The sequence below is a fragment of the Solanum verrucosum genome, unplaced genomic scaffold (genome assembly GCF_900185275.1).
Source record: "Solanum verrucosum unplaced genomic scaffold, falcon-dt-bn FXZP01000032.1, whole genome shotgun sequence".
Lineage (NCBI taxonomy): Eukaryota > Viridiplantae > Streptophyta > Magnoliopsida > Solanales > Solanaceae > Solanum > Solanum verrucosum.
Window position 1 is genome coordinate 106,943 of NW_026020569.1, and position 18,475 is coordinate 125,417.

General features: G+C 33.4%; 2 protein-coding genes and 1 long non-coding RNA gene across 3 annotated transcripts; 1 reads left to right on the plus strand and 2 right to left on the minus strand.

Annotated features, from left to right (window-relative positions):
- The first annotated feature begins 8,519 nt into the window (after nt 1-8,519).
- On the plus strand, nt 8,520-10,692 carry LOC125810789 (patatin-like protein 3). Its single transcript, XM_049490277.1, has 6 exons — nt 8,520-8,855; nt 9,104-9,285; nt 9,383-9,566; nt 9,651-9,812; nt 9,898-10,200; nt 10,287-10,692. Exons 1-6 carry the CDS (start codon nt 8,670-8,672, stop codon nt 10,506-10,508), a joined length of 1,239 nt encoding a protein of 412 aa, XP_049346234.1. The 5' UTR covers nt 8,520-8,669; the 3' UTR covers nt 10,509-10,692.
- A 166-nt stretch (nt 10,693-10,858) lies between these two features.
- LOC125810822 (uncharacterized) lies at nt 10,859-11,432 on the minus strand. Its single transcript, XR_007441886.1, has 2 exons — nt 11,363-11,432; nt 10,859-11,189 (listed from the first exon to the last, which is right to left on the minus strand). It is a non-coding gene; the product is annotated as an uncharacterized LOC125810822 (long non-coding RNA).
- A 115-nt stretch (nt 11,433-11,547) lies between these two features.
- On the minus strand, nt 11,548-16,766 carry LOC125810796 (peptidyl-prolyl cis-trans isomerase CYP40-like). The gene is made up of 8 exons (XM_049490286.1): nt 16,396-16,766; nt 14,981-15,481; nt 14,597-14,684; nt 14,450-14,502; nt 13,008-13,112; nt 12,380-12,455; nt 11,777-11,814; nt 11,548-11,612 (listed from the first exon to the last, which is right to left on the minus strand). The coding sequence occupies exons 1-8, from the start codon at nt 16,564-16,566 to the stop codon at nt 11,559-11,561; spliced, it is 1,086 nt and encodes a 361-aa protein (XP_049346243.1). The 5' UTR covers nt 16,567-16,766; the 3' UTR covers nt 11,548-11,558.
- Nucleotides 16,767-18,475: the final 1,709 nt, after the last annotated feature.

Consider the following 18,475-nt stretch of genomic DNA (forward strand, 5'->3'; position numbering starts at 1 on the left):
CAGCGTGAGGTAGATCGATGTATCATCACTATAGCTCTTATGTGATGGTTGTCGGTTAGAGAAACTCCCACAGAAGTTATTGTATTTTTATATACAACAGTTTATTGTATTTTTATATACATTTCAGAGTTATGTTGTATCCTTGCATATACACAGATTTGACAGCATGTTTTTTAAAAAGTTTGTTTCTTTATATTGCACTTGTTTTAAATTGCTTTATATTGAAATGAGTTCAGTCATATTTAGTTGAGTATTCAAAGTTGAGTATCCAGTGTCGAATATCATATCTTTGAGTCGAATATCATATCCTTGAGTTGAGTATCTAATCTCGGAGTTGAGTATCTTATCCTTGAGTACTTCTGAGTTGAGTAAGTTTGAGTAGTTTTGAGTACCTTTGAGTATTCCTTGAGTTGAGTAAGTTTGAAAAGAGGTAAGTATGTTTCATTTCTATCAAGTTTTAAGCTTATGTTTATGTTTTAGAATTCCTCTTACATGCTCGTACATTCCACATACTGAGTCATTTGGCCTGCATCTTTTCATGATGCAGACACATGTATTCAAGATCATCAACAGGAGCTTCGTTGATACATCCGAAAGTTCGAGTTAGCTATGGTGAGCCTCCTTGCTTTCGGAGGATTTCATTTACCTTTCAGTTATATCAGTTGTTAGGATGTCGTGGGTCTTGTCCCGACTTTCATCTTTATCAGTTAGAGGCTTCATAGATAGTCAGTACAGTTGAGAAGTCTGTATCATTTATTTTATTAAATGTTTTAAAGACTAAAGTTGCCTTTTATGGCGAGTTGTATATATTTTATTATACAGAGTTTTCTTTGGACTTAAAGTTTGTATTTAAGTTTTATGAACTTTTATTTCAGTTTTTAAGCTTTGTATGCTTGAATCAGTTTTCCGCTTGTAGTCAGCCAGGATGAGGATTCGCTTGGGGACCAACAATGGTCTTCGAGTGCCGGCCACGTCCAGGGTGTAGGCTCGGGTCGTGACAATATATATATACAAATTAACTATTTTATACTTAGCTCTGTTTTTCTCATTAGTCTTGTCACTTTAAATTACTCCCCTTTAGGATGATCCCTTGTCACGACCCAAGCCTAGGGCCTAGACGTGACCGGCGAATGGGAACCCGAAGGAACCCCAAACAAGCCTCATAGCGTATCTTACACATCATTGGTCGCGGAAGCAATTAAAATGACCATAAGCGATAAGCATAATCAAGGGGGAAATCGGGACTAAGGGAGCAAGAAAAAAAGAAAAAAAGAAAAAAAGAAATGATACATAAATACCATAGATGAATCAAACTCAAACATAATACACAACTTGTCCAACACCACCTCTAAAAATAGGTACTTTAGCGGGGGCCAAGACAAACAACTGGGCTCACCCTCATAGTCAAAACATAACTAAAAGGAAAAGTCTTATACATAGCAAAAGATCATAAGCAACGTCCCCGGAATGGAGGACTCACCAATAACCTTGATAGAAAATCGTATTAGCCACGCGGAGGACGAGGGTCAAGCGGTGCTCCGGTCCCTACATGGTGACATCATGTAGGCATAGAGTATGCGTTAGTACGTTTGAATGTACTAAGTATATGGGATGCAATGCAATGCAACAAGGGATGGACATCATAGGCAAAATGCATAATCGTACCCGATAGATAGCATATTAATGAGATGATATGTATAATGATGCTTATATAAAAATCATATTTAGTAGGACATAGTATATGTGTAGTGAGTGACCATCAATATAGTATTTCCAAGGCCTACCACCCCTTTGGAGAGGCGAAAGAGGTACAAACCCCTCAATATGGTTATACGGGCCTACTACCCCCCGTACTAGGCAACCAAGGTACAAACCCCTCGATACGGTTACACGGGCCTACTACCCCCCGTACTAGGCAATCAAGGTACCAACCCCTTGATACGGTTATACGGGCCTACTACCCCCGTACTAGGCAATCAAGGTACCAACCCCTTGATACGGTTACCCGGGCCTACAACCCCCCGAGCTAGGCTTGATCGACTCACACACTATATAGAGAAAATCATATACATGTATCCATTTCATCATCATTTCAATACTTATATAATCATCTGACTCATAGGACGTACATTGGACCTTCCATTTCATAAGAATTCTATAAATGACATTTTATCAAACATATGGTGGGCTACTTGTTCATGTAAATAAAATCATGTGTTTCAAGAGTACTAAGTCCAACCAATTTCAAAATCCATATAAAACAGCCCACCAACAACATACATATATATATACATATATAACAACCTTCATAATTTGATCATTGAGGCATGAAAACCATAAACATCATATAATCATTCCATTTATGATAATATACAGAAATAGACCATAATAGGATGTGTAGTAATAATTCCATAATTCAAGAGTTCATAAATGATCATAAGGACCCATAAACTTGAAGTAAAATAGAGGATAAATGGTTGGACTTGTGGAAAGGAAGGTTTCCACAATCAACCCACATACCTCAACTTTGGAGAATTCTTGATGAAGATTGGAATGGAGAATTGCTTGAGATTGAACCTTGAATCCGGAATTAAAGCTTGGGATCCTTGAATTTGGTTGATGATGTTGGTGGAATTTTTGGAGAGGGTTTAGAGAGAGTTTTTGGATGTTTTGAAGTTAAATGACTAAGTATGGATATGTCCCCTTTTTATAAAAACGTCCCAACACTTAGAAAAAAAAATTGAGGCGGGTGAACAGTGTTTTCGGCTACTGGAATATGCATTTTCTGCCGGACAGGTTTTACGAAAATGGTCATAACTCCTACATCCTAACTCGGAATGAGGTGAAACAAATTGCGTTGGAAAGCTAACTCACAGAGCTTTAATTTTGATAGTTTGAGCTCCTTCCAGTTCCTTGTGTGCTGAGAGATATTCCCCTTTAAAGTTGACCCTCAAAATCGCATTTTTTGCGATTTTCGAATTTTGATACGGTTGTTCTAAAATTCGGGTTAGACTCATTCCCCACTCAATTTGACCCCCTAAACAAGAATATGATGTCGGATTTCCGAAATCATGCACGGATTTTGAGATATATGGAAATTACAATTATAGGTGTTTTCGAAGCACATTTTCGGGCATTTTTGGGGTCGTTTCATCCCTCTTTAGTTTATTTCCCTTTAAAAAATAACAATTAATAATAATAATAATAATAATAATAATAAAGTAATAGGATTTCTTATATTTATGTTCCATGCTTAGTTTTATTTTTAGTGGTCCCGTCAACACTTGAGGTTTTTCCCTTTAAAAATTTTCTTTTAGCTATTCCCCCTTGATAGAAAATAATAAATAAATAAGTTTTTTTTTTACTTAGTTAAAATTTCATAATTAGTTAAAATGAATGAGTTCTTTTACTTTATTAAACTTTCAAAATTAGTCAAAGTTGTGTGTTCTTTACTTAGTTAAATTTAAAAAAATATTTAGTTAAAGTAAATGAGTTCTTTTACTTCGTTAAAATTTCAAAATTAATCAAAAATCATTTTGGTCATATCGCCGGTCAACTGCAAGTTAGCGGACATTCCGAGGGCCTAATACCTTCTCGGAATGTACATTTGAACTCGAACCCATTTTCAATTGATTTTGTCTGTTTAAATCTTTTGAAAACCTTATAGTTTTTCTTGATTTTTACTAAAAAAATTAAGTGGCGACTCTGTTCTTTTGAGAATTCGATTTGCTTAAATCATAAGTTTAATCGATTTTTTGAAAACTCAGTCATTTTCCTTATACTTATATTTTTAAATAAAACAGGGAAGATGAAAAACCAAACCGAATTGCACTTGTCATATTTAAAAATACGGTTTTGATTTCTATTTCAAAACGAACCAAATCAACCGCAGTTATCAAACTCGATTTTGATTTCTACTTAAAACCGAACCGAATCACCATTATCATATTTAATAACTCGGGTTTTGATATCTCCTTAAAACCGAATCGAAATTATGTGCTTCAGTTTGAGAAGAGGAAAAACCGAACCCAATCGAGATTATCTGTCCAGTTTAAGAAGAGAAAACAGCAAACCGAACCGAACACTTGTCATAATTAAGAACTCGGTTTTGAGTTCTCCTAAAAACCGAACCGAAATTATCTGCTTTGGTTTGATTTAAGGAAAAATCAAACCGAATCATAACTATTTGCTCTCGTTTGAGAAGGGGAAAAACCAAACTGAACCACAATTATTATATTAAAAAGCCGGTTGATTTTTCCTTAAAACCAAACAGAAATTATCTGCTTCAGTTTGAGAAGATAAAACCAAACTGAACCGAAATTATTTGAGAAGAGGAAAAACCAAACCGAACTACGGTGATATTAATAACTCGGTTTTGGTTTTTTCCTAAAACCGAACTGAAATTATCTTCTTCGATTTGAGAAGAGGAAAATCCAAACCAAACCGAGGTGCACAAATTATGCACAAGTTCTGTTTCGGTGCATCATCTAGAAATGAAATGCCGAAAACTTGAATAGAAAAAGTAGGTAAACATTCCAAATTGAACCGACTGATCAATAATATCTCAAGCTAAGAATGCAATTAAAATTCCAGTATGTCATCCATGTAAAAGGAGAAAGAAAAACAAAGAATCAAACCGAACCGAACTAGAAAAACTTGCTGGATCCGTTACGGTTACCGAGAGTAGTTCAAATAACAAAATCAATCCAATGATAAAAACAACACCCCACTCCAAAGTCGAAATCAGCACAAGTAGTCTAAGCATGATAGATGACTAAAAGAGATTTTAGATGCGGTTTAAAAACCGAAAAATATATTAGAGAGAAAAAATTACTGTGAAAAGAGGAAGAAGGAATTTATAAATTCAGTTTTGGTTGGCCAAAACCAAAAATCAAAGTAAAAAACTAAAATGAATTTAGAATTTGAATCTTCCATTGCAGGGAATAAAGCTCAAGCTTGATTTGATGCGAAGATTGAACTCCGCTCTGAGAGTGACGGAGAAAGATAGGAATGTGTTTGTCAAGCGTGCTTAATGGCTCAAGCGGTTAGCTTTGGCAGTGCATTGTATACTTTCGCTTATACTCGCTATTTAACATTACTAGATTGGTTCAGCTGAATCAGCTCAATGTAACAAGGGAAATGGGAATGGATCGGAAGCCTATTTGGGCTAACCAAATTAGGAGATTTATGGGCCGTTGTTCAAAAGTTATTGAAAAATTCGCATAGTGTATCATGCATGCATTTTGGTATACAGATATATGGGCCGTTGTTTAAGGTGTCAATGTTTTAATTTTGGGCAAACTACATAAATCCCACTAGTTTAGGTCCTAATTACTAAGATTCCCGATAGTTTCAAATATTACTTCCTCTACCATATTTTCATACTTAGGATACATAAAATTGAATCTGGAGATACATGTATGAGATACATATTTTATTTGTTTGAATTAATAGGTTGTAACCAATTTCCTTAATTAGAGGAGTAATTAAGGATATATATGAATAATTAATTCTGAAAATTTAAATTAATCAAATCACTTATCATAAGGCGGAAATCAAGGAGTGTATCTATAATTAATTAATTTCAATTTATTATTTCAAAATTATCCTTTGAAATAATAAATTCATTATATTATTAGTAATAAACAAAAGCATGTATAACTTGGTCATGTAATTTGATTAATTTCATTTAGTACTCTTAAAATAATAAATTTGTTAATTTGATGTATCTATTATCTATATATGATGTATCCAACAAACTAAATACTTAGATACATGAGTATTATACAAGTACATTCATATGTATCATAGAAGTATCTAGTATTAATTTAGTGTATTTGTTATATGTGTCAACTATTAATTTCATGTATCTATTTATATGATTTAGTTTTAATTTCACGTATCTAGTATTAATTTGATGTATCAAGTATCAATTTCATACATTATATTCAAAAACATGTATCTCAAATACATAGTAAGTATATACATGTGATTATGTGGATCTAAATATAAAATGCAACTGAAACACACAAATTTTAGGAACAAATCATGACCGCGAGTACATGTATCATTAAAAGTGAGATATGTGTATCCAACAGTATTAAAAATCGAGATACGTGCTATTAATTTGAATTAAAGGTGAGATACATGTATTCAACAATTTTAAAGGATCGTTCTTAAACTTAGATCTATTTTCGACCTGTTTTATGAATGGTCATTCATTAAAATTTGAGAAACAACAAAAGCTAGCAAACAATGTAAAACCTAATTTGTAAAAGTTTATTAAATCAAACTTTAGAGCAATATGAACTCTACAACTCATATATATTAATAGAAAATACATATACATTTAATAAATAAACAAAATACATAGAATAAGGAGAAGAACGGTAGATATATAGATGAAAGGAAGATACATAAGACATTTGGATACACAAACATCAGACATATGGAAGAATGACATGTGCATATGACATGTAGATACGCCTAGGATTCAAATATGAACCAAAATCGTTTTTGTTAGATATTATGAGGAGGACGAAGGAAGAGAGAAAAAATGGCAGAGGACGTGGGGTTGAGGGGGGGGGGGGGGGAGAGATATATAGTTGGTGAAGGAGATTGAGGGAGGTTAATTGTTAATGTACCTTCTATTAAGGAGTTTAAATTATAAGATAATTATTCAATATCATATCTGATTTAACTTTTTAAAATATATGGTATAATTATTAAAAAGTGGTATTAAGAGTAATATTTTTAAACTATAGATAATATATGTATATATGGTAGTTAAGTATGTCTAATTATGTAGTTTTTTCTTTAATTTTTAGGCCAATTGTATTTTTAAGTTCCTTTTTTTTTTAATTCAAACTTTATGATTTTCATTTTTAGTGTTCTGAAATTTAGTTTTTTCAGCTCAAACTATCTTAATTCTCTGAATCATATAATTGAGATATGACAAATATGAAAGCTTATCATAGACATCCAAAAAAATTGGATTGTGAAATTCGAATTTCAGAATCACATGCATCCTGAAGTTACAATTGTCTTAAAATTAAGCACTTTCAATTAAGTTAGAATCGAAACATTGTACATGTAGACACTTTTTTCTTGTTTGTGCAAGGAATATGAACAAACAAAATGAGAACAGAAAAAAAAAAAAAAAAAAAGCGTCGATAGCTTCGTTCGATGATTAATTGGATTATCAATCAGCTATAATTGTCCAAGTTGGTATCAAGTGGCCGATGGCTACGTTTAATCATTTGGATATGTCCACACTTATCTAATTGAGGACTTGACTATATTTATGGGTCTAAATATTAAATGAATAAACAGTCCAACATTTTCTCAATTAATAATCAGTCAAAGAGTACGATCTAGTAGTTGGTGTGATCTCTGATTTCATAACGAAAATTATTGGATCTTTATGTTGAGTCTAAATTAAATAATAAAAAATATATTTTTAAACAATTTAAAATTTTAAATAAAATAATGACATGTAATTAAATTTCATCGTCATTCATTATCAAAAACGAGTTTTCACTTCATCATTTTTGAAGTGGCCAATTCCTTCGTTTTCACACGGAGAAATTTTTACTTTTTAGATCTGGTGTAAAAATCAAACTTGGGGGCTAGAACTTTCTGGTCCCATTTTTTCCCATTTTCTTGTTTGACGCGTTGAGTGAGCAAAAAGTTAGACCATTGGGTTGTTACGTTGTACCACTACGACGAAAGTTAATGGAGTCAAACTTTTATTATTATTATTATTATATATATATATATATATCTCATGAATGACCAGGCTCTATATTTTAAGATGAATATAACCACGTTGTAATTATATTGTAAGTATTAAAATACGCTGAAGATTCACAAAGTGAAAATATGTAATTAGTGGGATGTATATGTGAAGTCCAATTCAGAACAAAGAAAAGTAGAAGTGGGATTATAGGTAAACTCCCACTAACTTCCCAAAATAGATTCGTTTACCGACAAAATTCGTCCTTACCACTTCAAATAGTACTCTCCCAATATAAGTACTTGCAATAAATAGGCAGTAAAAATATTGAATTCACGAGCGACCACGTGTTTCGTTTATTTTATTTATTTACATTAAACTAACTCAACTAACAATAATTAAGAGCTTCTCTTTATTATAATAATAAAAATATACAATAGTTAACCATATAATTAAGTGCTAAAAGTATATATACTAACACATGTACATATCATACATCTATTCTTTTTAATTAATTTTTATAATAAAAACAATGTGATCGTAAATTAAAATAAATATAACAACATAAACGAGGATGAATTTAACGTTTGAAATTCCCCAAAAAAGTCCAAATACAAGAGATAAAAGGTACATAAAGACTCATATTAGTCATAACGATAATGCCAACACGGAAAGATTAAAATAACATGTGAAAGTAATTAAAATTTCCTCAAAAAAGTAGTCATTCAAAGTAAGGACAAGAGAAAAAGACTTTGATAAAGTCACCTAGCACTATTAAGCAGCCAAGATTGGCAATGGGCTAATATTAGTAGTATAAATACTAGCCTCCGAATCACTAAGTTTTAACTTTCTTTTAACATAACAATACACCTTTCTCTCACTCTCTCTTTCAAATATCAAAACATAAACTTTTTTTGTTAGGTAATAACTCAACATGGGGAGGATGGTTCTTATAGCTGCAGCAATGACTCTTTTTGTGACCCTTCAAGTTTTGCAAGCTCCATTAATGGTTTCTGCCGCTACCAAAGGAAAGATGGTAACTATTTTGAGTATCGATGGAGGTGGTATTAGAGGCGTTATTCCTGGCACCCTTCTTGCCTTCCTTGAATCCAAACTTCAGGTATACCTATGCTACATATTATATACATCATACGTTTTATTTCATATGACAGTATTTCACTGTACACTGATCCGTACAAGAAAAAAGAAAGATGTTCAAATATGCTAGGAACTTATTATTTTAAGCATGTTTTGATATTTCTAACTGTCCAATTAAAAAGGAAAATGTGTCTTATAAACTGAAACATAAGAAATACTAGTAGATGACGACTTTCTTCTCATATCCTTATGATGAATTTATTTGTGTAGGAACTTGATGGACCAAATGCAAGACTTGCAGATTACTTCGATGTAGTAGCAGGAACAAGCACAGGTGGATTAGTAACAACTATGCTTACTGCTCCTAACAAGGATAATCGTCCTTTATATCAAGCAAAAGACATTTCCAATTTCTACATGCAACATGGCCCTCAAATTTTTCCTCAAAGCAGGTTAACAACAGTGAATTAATTACTCAAAGAGTTTGTTTTTTCTTTCTAATTTTATGCTTTAATACTGAAGGCAAGTGTTTAATTATGTATGATTCAGGCGTAACAGCTTTGTGAGAAGGGTCACAAATTTGTTTGGAGGACCAAAGTATGATGGCATATACTTGAGAACAATTATTAATTCAATATTAGGCAATATTACAATGAAGCAAACGCTGACTAATACAGTCATACCTACTTTTGATATCAAACGTCTTCAACCAATTATCTTCAGTACTGCTGATGTAAATTTCTATCCTAACAACATTCTTTATCTTCATATATTTTCTTTCTATACTATATAGTTATTCAAATTAATTTGTCTACAGGCAAAAGCAAATATCTCAAAGAATGCTCAATTATCAGACGTTTGCCTTAGTACCTCGGCCGCACCCACATATTTCCCAGTGCACAGTTTTGAGACTAAGGATGCTCAAGGGAAAACACGTACGTTTGATCTTGTCGATGGAGGTGTAGCTGCAAATAATCCAGTGAGTAGCCACAAAAGTTAAAATTTTATATCTTATTCTTTTGAAATATCAATATTGACACATTTTTTCTTGACTCTTATCTTAGACCTTAATGGCAATAACATACGTTTCAAAACAAATCATGACGGGCAACTTTCAATACGAGGGTATGAAGAATATGGACTGCAAGAAAATGTTGGTTCTGTCGTTGGGCACGGGTATAGGCAAGCAGGAAGAGAAGTATAATGCTACAGTGGCTTCCAGATGGGGGATGTTAGGTTGGGTGTACAACAATGGTGCCACTCCTTTGATAGATATCTATGGTGATGCAAGTGCTGATATGGTAGACATACATGTTTCCACCATGTTTCAGACCCTTGGTAGTGAGAAGAACTACATCAGAATTCAGGTAAAAATGACCCAACTTTTCTTAGTATTTTCAAAATACATGATGAAAATAAATCAGCTAACGCTTTTCTGGTTTGATTGGTACAGGATGACAATTTGACAGGGGAGGCTGCATCTATGGATATTGCAACAACAGAAAACATGGAGACACTAGTACAAATTGGTAATGATCTATTGAAGAAGCCAATTTCAAGGGTCAACTTAGAAACAGGCCGATACGAACCAGTTGTTGGGGAAGGCACCAACGAAGCTGCTATAGTCCGCTTTGCTCAGTTGCTTTCAGAGGAAAGGAAGCTCCGAATAAACTAAGGAAATACTTGTAGAATTTTTCACACAATTTGTTGGACGATTAGAAGATTAGTTTGTATTCTTTTACCTTCAATAGTTAAGCGCCTAAATAGTAGACCATGTTGTACTATGAGAATAAATATCCCAAGAGGAAAATAAAATTTATGTAATTGTTCTGTTTTTTTCTCATAAACACCTATCAACTGTTGTTTCATTAAGGTGTCATGTACTCAAATCTGCTCTGGCTCGCACATCACAGGAGCCTAGTGCACGAATGGATTCATGCAAAACAGCACAATTGAATTGCAGCTGCTAGTAAGTCCACGGGAAGATAAAAACGAATCCAGGAAACTGACTTTGTACTAAAAATATTGCACATCAAGAGGTTAAAAATATTGAAGTAAGCTGAGACAAAGGACTTTGCAGAAGCCACAGATAACCAAGTTTGGGGCATCCATATCATTATATTATAAAATGGAAGGATACTTTATCCTGCATTAAGTTCCCTTTCACTTTCTGTACAAAACACGTTGAGGTATATTCAGTGCTATATATTTTGTATTCAACAGAAGAATGCCCACAAAGCAGAATTAAAAGTCAAGTCAGAAATCGGCTCAAACTTTGATAACCACGGTTAGTTTTTGTACTCTATGAGAAGTTGAGAACAAACCCTTCGTTTTTGTACTCCATGAGAAGCAAATCCTGCAAGAACTCAAAATGTAGAAAGGAAAAAAAAGATCAATGAGATGGAAGTATATACAAGAAATTGATGTACCAAACTACCAAGGTTTCTATTGCTCCTACAAGATAAGACATAACAGATTGATCTGACAGGCTAAAATAGAGAGAAAGAAGATGACGTGGGCGCAAAATACCTGATTCTAGCTGTTTTGAGGCCCAAAAGTTAACCTGAACCACTATACTTCTATTGTGACTGTGCCAAAAGTTTCAACTAACAAGTATTAGTAACAGCCAGCATTTGATATCTCAGAGCATCATAAATTTTGGATAATGAAAAAATATGATTGCAGGTTGAAATTTGAAGAAGAGTTCAGCATACCACTGGAAATTTTACTGAAACATTTTAGCATAACCCTTCTTCTCCTGCTCTAGTTTATAAGCAATCTGTCATAATTGTTAACAAATTAGAGAACATGTAGTTTTTGAAACTACAGAACGTGTATTTTTTGAGAAGGAAAATTAGAAAACATGTATTATGTTCATATACTTGAAATTGCAAAAGGAAGTGAAGATGTTGGATCAAATTTTTTGATTTGATAATGACTAACCTTCTTCATTGCAGCAGCCAGCTCCTTCTTTATCCCCCCTGAAAGTAAAATGTAAGAAAAAGTTCCCAGGGCTGATACTCAAGACTAGAGGTGAATAATATTATTTCCTTTATTCGTACAAAATATAACCAGTCAAACAGAGTTTAATGTGAACTTTTTATGAGGGTAGGGAGTTTGGGTTGGTGCGAAGTGTACCACACTTTGGGTACAAATCGGAAATTCCAGTGAAAACTCTATGAGTATCTCTGAGTCTTTTATATAATCAGTTTAGGCAAAACATAATGAACACGCTTTTTCAACTGCTACTTCTCCTTTTATGGATTAAAAGTTCCATTGCTGGATGAAAAGGACTTCTATATGCAAGTTTGGATATCCAAGTTACCAAGCCTGAGATTCACAGCTAAAGACAGCAACCTTGTTTCGCTCCAAGAGAATCATCTAATACAACTTGTATACAGGTAGCCAGGAAATAATGCAGAAAAAGGTTAAAAAGGAACGGCAGCACATGCATTAATCAATGAAGAAAAATATACTCTTTATACTTCAACATTTGCCAGAGTTTCTTTCCTTAAAATGTCAAAGATGAAATTGTAGGTCACTAACCATTGTTTGGCTCTAACTGCAGGGCCTTCTTAAAACTTTCAGCCGCTGCATCTATAGCATTCATTGCCATATATACCTGAAATAGAGAAAACGATGGTTCAATGTTTTGGATATGTATAATACCCCGTATAGTGAAGTATGAAGACAATAAGGTATAAATGAATCAGTAATCCTACACCATCAAGTAAATATTTTAGAACCGTCGTGTCCGGCCCGCTAGCGCACACCTTGACTAATTCAATAGGATACCAACTGCCTCCCACCAAGGCAAGTACCGGGTAACTCTATCTATCAAGGCTTGGACAGATGGGAAAAAATTATCTAGTCTTTTGGCCTCCTTTGGGATTCGAAGAATATAAGAGATATATTGCTATGACCAAACGCTTGTAAGTTATGGAAGATGAAGATTGGAAAGTACATTGTAAGTTATTCTTTACCCTCAGACTTCTAAGACCAAGAACACTGAGGAGAATGATGTTACAGGTGCTTTTTATCATAATATTGTGGTTGTGCAGTAGATCATTCTATATGCTATTCACTGTTCACTGCCCTTCAACAAATCAAGTCAGGCTTTCTTTTGTTCAGGAAATCTAACCACTTGAACTATATTATAGCTCAACACACCAACCTGGCCTTGGCGGTAAAAAGCTTTGACATTGTCTTCTCCATCATAAATTGCATCATTAGCATCTATCAATGCTCCAGTTAGATCTCCTAACTTCAGTTTACAGGCCTGAACAAGAATGTTAAGATTATTTTGCGGAGCAAAAGAAAAGGAAATGCTACATAGTCCAGAATCAAGAACAAAGTCTAAATATGTATATGTGATCAGTCTGAATATCCACAGTAATTAGAAAATCAATGAGTAAAAATTCCATAGTACTTAAAATGAACAATGAAGAAGTTCCAAGTCATCACATAAAGAAAAAAAAAAGTTGAAGGCATTTCAAAAATATCTAACTTATGGAAATAATTAAATGCTCTTCAATGCTAAGTTGCTCGGACTCGGGTGTCTGACACGGGTGCGGATCCGCATGTCGGATCCTTCATGATCTGATTTTTAAGATTCGGGGATATGGATCTAGATACGGTACGGGTGCGGGGACACGGCAAAAAAAAACTAAAAATCTAAAAATATACATAAATATGAGACATTGTGGAAACTTATAATGTACCGTCGAAGGGACCTGGTTTAACTTTGATTCAATAATACTCTATTTTAAGTCGAAATTATTTCATTTAAATAATACTCTACTTTTGATTTTATTTTTGAAAGAAGACTCCAGGGACTTGGTCTCACTCATGTTATGGACCATTATCCATGTCCAAATATATAACCAAATTTAGCCCAACATTCAAAACCAAATCTGGCCCAAAACCATGACCGACCCAGCTCACACCCTATTTCTCCAAACCCCACGTTCCCCTCTTCTCCATTCACGTATAGAACAAAGCAGCCAGTGAAACAAAACCCTAGTTCAGTTCCAAAACGGCACTGCATCCCTTCTCTCTCACAAATTCATACACCAATGTGTGCTTAGCACAAGAGCTTTGATACCATGCGAAGATTCTAGAAACTCCTCGACAGTATATTACTCTAATTTATCAAGAAAAAACCTTCAAAGGACTAGTATGAATCACTATATAGTCCGATCTATTCAAATCTTTACTTTGAGATATCAAAATTTCAATTTCTTCTCTAAATTGTTGGTCAACACACCCAATCTCGTTTGACCGGATCCGACACAGATCCCAAACCCTTATGTGCGGCACCGATTTTTCGGTGTCCGAGTAACTTAGCTTCAATGTATATAGACATTGATGGCGAAAATGTATAGACTAAAACAAGGTTATTTATTAGTATTTATTTATATGGAAGAAACATTAACAAAGCTGATTTCTTCAGGAAAGTTATTACATCCTCAGGATATGTTCTCACCATAAAGCTCAGGAAAGGGACTAGTTCTTATATTATGTAACTGAAAGTCCTACTAAGGCCTACAATATTCTAACAGAAAGAAAATCATTACGTAAAACCAAATGGTTGCAAGAGAATTTAGGAGAACTTACAGAACTATTTGCAAGTATCTGGGACTTTGTCTTCCTCAAATACTCGCTTTTTACTGTATAATGAGGCAAATAATTCCTTCAGACAGATGTCCTAGTTATGAGAAAGCAAATCAGATAGTCATTTAAAGCTGCAATTAGAAAATTCACCTTCATCAATGTCTTCCTTTTCCCAGCATAAGTCGGTATAACGAACAGCCTTCCTGTACTTTCTGATAGCCATCTTATAGTCTTCCTTCTGCCCATGACAAATACGAAGATGATATACAATCACATTTTGAAATAGATAAAATGTGCAACTAAGTCTAAGCCCACGGATGAAAAACAACAGAAAAGTGGAGAAGAAATGGTGTTACATTGTTTGCTCTCACTCTCTTTCATTTTATTTATTTAGTTATTTTTTGCAGTAGATCTTATTTTATGTAAAGAACAAGCTATCAATCCAAGCTTACTTTTGGAAACATATATGTGTGAACTTATACAACAACACAAGGTATACTTGAAACAAACAGGAAATATCCATTAATCTAGTACCTTGAAATGTTCATTGCCAAAGGCTTTGATACAGTCAACAACATTTATCCACCAAGCAACCTCGTCTGGTTTCACGTCAAGGTCTATTGGCCAATCAGGGTAAGTATCACCATCTTTAAAGAAGTTAGTTGTGCCATCATCTGCACCCTCTGGAATTTCTCCACAGTCCTCTATTATCACAGGAAGATCAGGAAAACCATTTTCACTTGTTTTAATATGTTCAATTACACGAATCATCCCCAAACCCCTGATTACTCGTCCAAATACAACATTCTTTCCATCTAGAACATGTGTTTGAGAAGCGGTGATGAAAAATTGAGACCCATTTGTATTTGGACCAGAATTAGCCATAGAAAGCATCCCTTTTCTTTCATGTTTGAGTTTAAAATTTTCATCTTCAAATGTCAAGCCATAAATTGATTCCCCACCACTGCCGTTTCCAGCAGAAATGTCCCCGCCTTGTAACATAAAGCCTCTGATGACATGATGAAAGCAAGAACCCTGCATAAGAAGCAAACAATATTATAATGAATGGAACAAAAAGCTAAAGGGAAAGGTAAAAATGGACAGTCACATACAGAGAATCAATTTATTTGGGTCACTAAAAAAATAGATTTAGATAGGATAGAGCATGAAGTAACAGAGACAGTTGCTTTAGAGGTTCAGATAATTCCAGAACATACACCCAAAATTCATGCTGTGTTGGAACTGTAGTATTATTCTAAGCAATCACTCCTCATTCTCCCTTATTATATCATCATTGGCATTAGAGTGTTTGTGTATTCCAGAATATCATATCATATAACCAAACTGAATTGAAGGACGATGATTCATTCCCCGCCCAAGGAGAGAACCGTTTCCATATGTGCAACCCGACTTACTTTCATGAAATTTGAGAGAAGAGCCCGATTCTCCTTTATTCTTTCCTAAGATTAAAAGTAAATTCACATATACTACTTCCCTGTTCAACTGTAAAATAACGCGAAGAAACAAAAGAACAGCAAAAACATTCCACCCCTACTGGCACAAGAAGATCAGAGTTTATGACATGATTCGTAAACATCAAACAGAGTGAATCATACTGCTATTTTCAAGTAAAATAGTATTGAAGTCTTAACAAACATCAACTCGTACAATAGGATCACATGCATTCAATACACCCAAAAACTGAAAAGGTGGGAACTAATATACAGCCAAAAACTACTACAAAGTCTACAAATAAGCCTCAATTCCTAACTAGTTGGGATTTGACTTCATGAATCATCTATCTGACCATATACATTCCTCAACTAGGTCTATTTCATTCAAAAACTCAACTATTCATGTGTTGAAGAGAAAAAACACAAATGCACAAACATATTAAAGGACGCAGAAACTATTTACGCGTAGACAAATAGAGAAAACGGAATAAAAACCTTGAAATGGAGGGGAACACCGGTGTTAGGGCCAATGCCTTTCTCACCAGTACAAAGAGCCCTGAAATTTTCAACGGTTTTAGGAACAATGTCTTTGTAAAGCTCAATCACCATTCTTCCTTCAAGCTCTCCACCAAGGCTTATGTCCAAATAGCATCTCGGATTCGCCATTTTCTCTTAGACTCGAAAAACGCTTCAATGGAAAAAACGGAAACCCTTTGAGTTTTTGAAGGAGCAGTTTATGCTACAGTACGCGGTGGACAGCATGCGATTTTCCTGTTTCTGTCAATATCTGTGGACTGGTAGAGTGTGGAGGATCATTTTGGACAGTTATGGGCTGAAACAAGCCCATGGGCCCACTACGACCTACTAAGCCCAGTTTCCTTCTGTGATGACAGCTGTCCCTTTGTCAGTACAATAGCGCCAAATATAGTCTGCTTTTTGTTGTATTCTGTCGCTGAATAAAATTTCGCATCCTATGCGAAAAATATACTTGTTGAGAAGAATTATTTTTGCAAATTTTTATTTGTTTGCGCTAATGTTAAAAAATTGAATTTCAAAATTATGAAAAAGATTTGGAAAATAAATATCATAAAAATAAGAAAAATAATTTTTCTATATAAATAGGAATTTTTTTCCATAAATGATATTTAAACTTTATTATCTTCTGGATTATCTAATTCTCACCATAAATGTTAGATTTGTATAAATATTTTTATTTATTTATCAATATATTATAAAAAACAAATAAGAAACTTGCTTGTTTTTTCAAATATTTTTAATTAAGGTATTTTTCATAGTACAAAACATTTCCTTAATTCACGGGAAATAGAAAGAAAGAAAGAAAAAACTGCACTTAGCTCCACCAGTCCACAGCGACAACAATAGAAACAACATTTAATAAGGGATGTTATCTGACACTATCTAATAAAATATTTCATTTTTCATGTGTAAAATAATTTACTCCCTCTGAGAAGGATTTCCCTTTTTCTTCTTTTCGGAGCCGACAACATTTTAAATTAATACGAAATAAATATTAATTTGGGACATAGAATTGAGTTTTTGGCTAAAATTATCATGAAGTATGACTTAACCTAAAGTATATTTTTGTGTTATATAAGTGAACAAAAAATATCATTGCATTATTCAAAAAACTGCAAGATTCATCCTTATATCTATTTTTTTTAAGAAATTCACGCGACCAACAAAAAAAATGTGTCAAGTCAAATAAATATATGTACACATGGGTTAAGCTAGTCAAGTTGGGCGATTTTTCTAAATTTTAGAACTTGAGGGTTTAAATCATATTCAGACAAAATATTTTTAAATTCTAAATAATCTTTGTAAAAAGTATGGCCAAATACAACTCCAATTTCAAAAATTTCAAATAAAGTAATTATTTTTTTTATTTCATAACTAAATGCCTACGTAATTTCACTAAATTTCCAATATTTATGTACATTGTATAAAATATGAATTGCATTGTATATAACGTACATACGTACTAAATATTTTATTAAAGAAAATCTCTAAATAGTTGGCGTAGTATTTTTAGAATGATTTTTTTACATAATCTTTCTAACCATCGGAACTTACTGTATAAATATTTCAAGACTTATGTATTGTTCAAGTCAATTTATTTGATGATGCAAAAAACATATAAACTAACAACACACAAAATTTAAATTTTGAGAATGAAAGATTAATTTCCTATCTATATCCTTATTCTTTTTAGGTAACTTTGATCTTCTCGTCGTGGCTAAAACATGACCAAATTAAAAAATAAATAAAATTATTGGTTCAATCAGTTTCTTAACAAAAATAGACTGAAGGATGATTCTTGTTATTTTTTGGATAGTATAAGGATGTTTTTTGTTCACTTAGATAATATAAGGATGTATATTAAATTTGAGTCATAGTTAAGAAATGATTTTAGCCAAAAACTCAATAAAAGTCTATTAACATCGCAATTTTTTTTAAGCTCTTGGATAGAATGAACTTAAAATTGAACTGCAATAACTGATCAAAATCTTTTGCGTAAAAGTCGTTGTGCTAAAAAGGGGACAAAGGAGATTAACTC

Excerpts from the sequence above, each read along its gene's own strand:
- LOC125810789 (XM_049490277.1), top strand. The coding sequence starts at position 8,670 with ATGGGGAGGATGGTTCTTATAGCTGCAGCAATGACTCTTTTTGTGACC. Across the intron at positions 9,567-9,650 it reads TTATCTTCAGTACTGCTGAT|GCAAAAGCAAATATCTCAAA; the intron begins GTAAATTTCTAT and ends ATTTGTCTACAG. Across the intron at positions 9,813-9,897 it reads GTGTAGCTGCAAATAATCCA|ACCTTAATGGCAATAACATA; the intron begins GTGAGTAGCCAC and ends CTCTTATCTTAG.
- LOC125810796 (XM_049490286.1), bottom strand. The coding sequence starts at position 16,566 with ATGGCGAATCCGAGATGCTATTTGGACATAAGCCTTGGTGGAGAGCTT. Across the intron at positions 12,456-13,007 it reads CTTTTTACCGCCAAGGCCAG|GTATATATGGCAATGAATGC; the intron begins GTTGGTGTGTTG and ends TCTCTATTTCAG. Across the intron at positions 11,613-11,776 it reads TGGCTGCTGCAATGAAGAAG|ATTGCTTATAAACTAGAGCA; the intron begins GTTAGTCATTAT and ends CAATTATGACAG.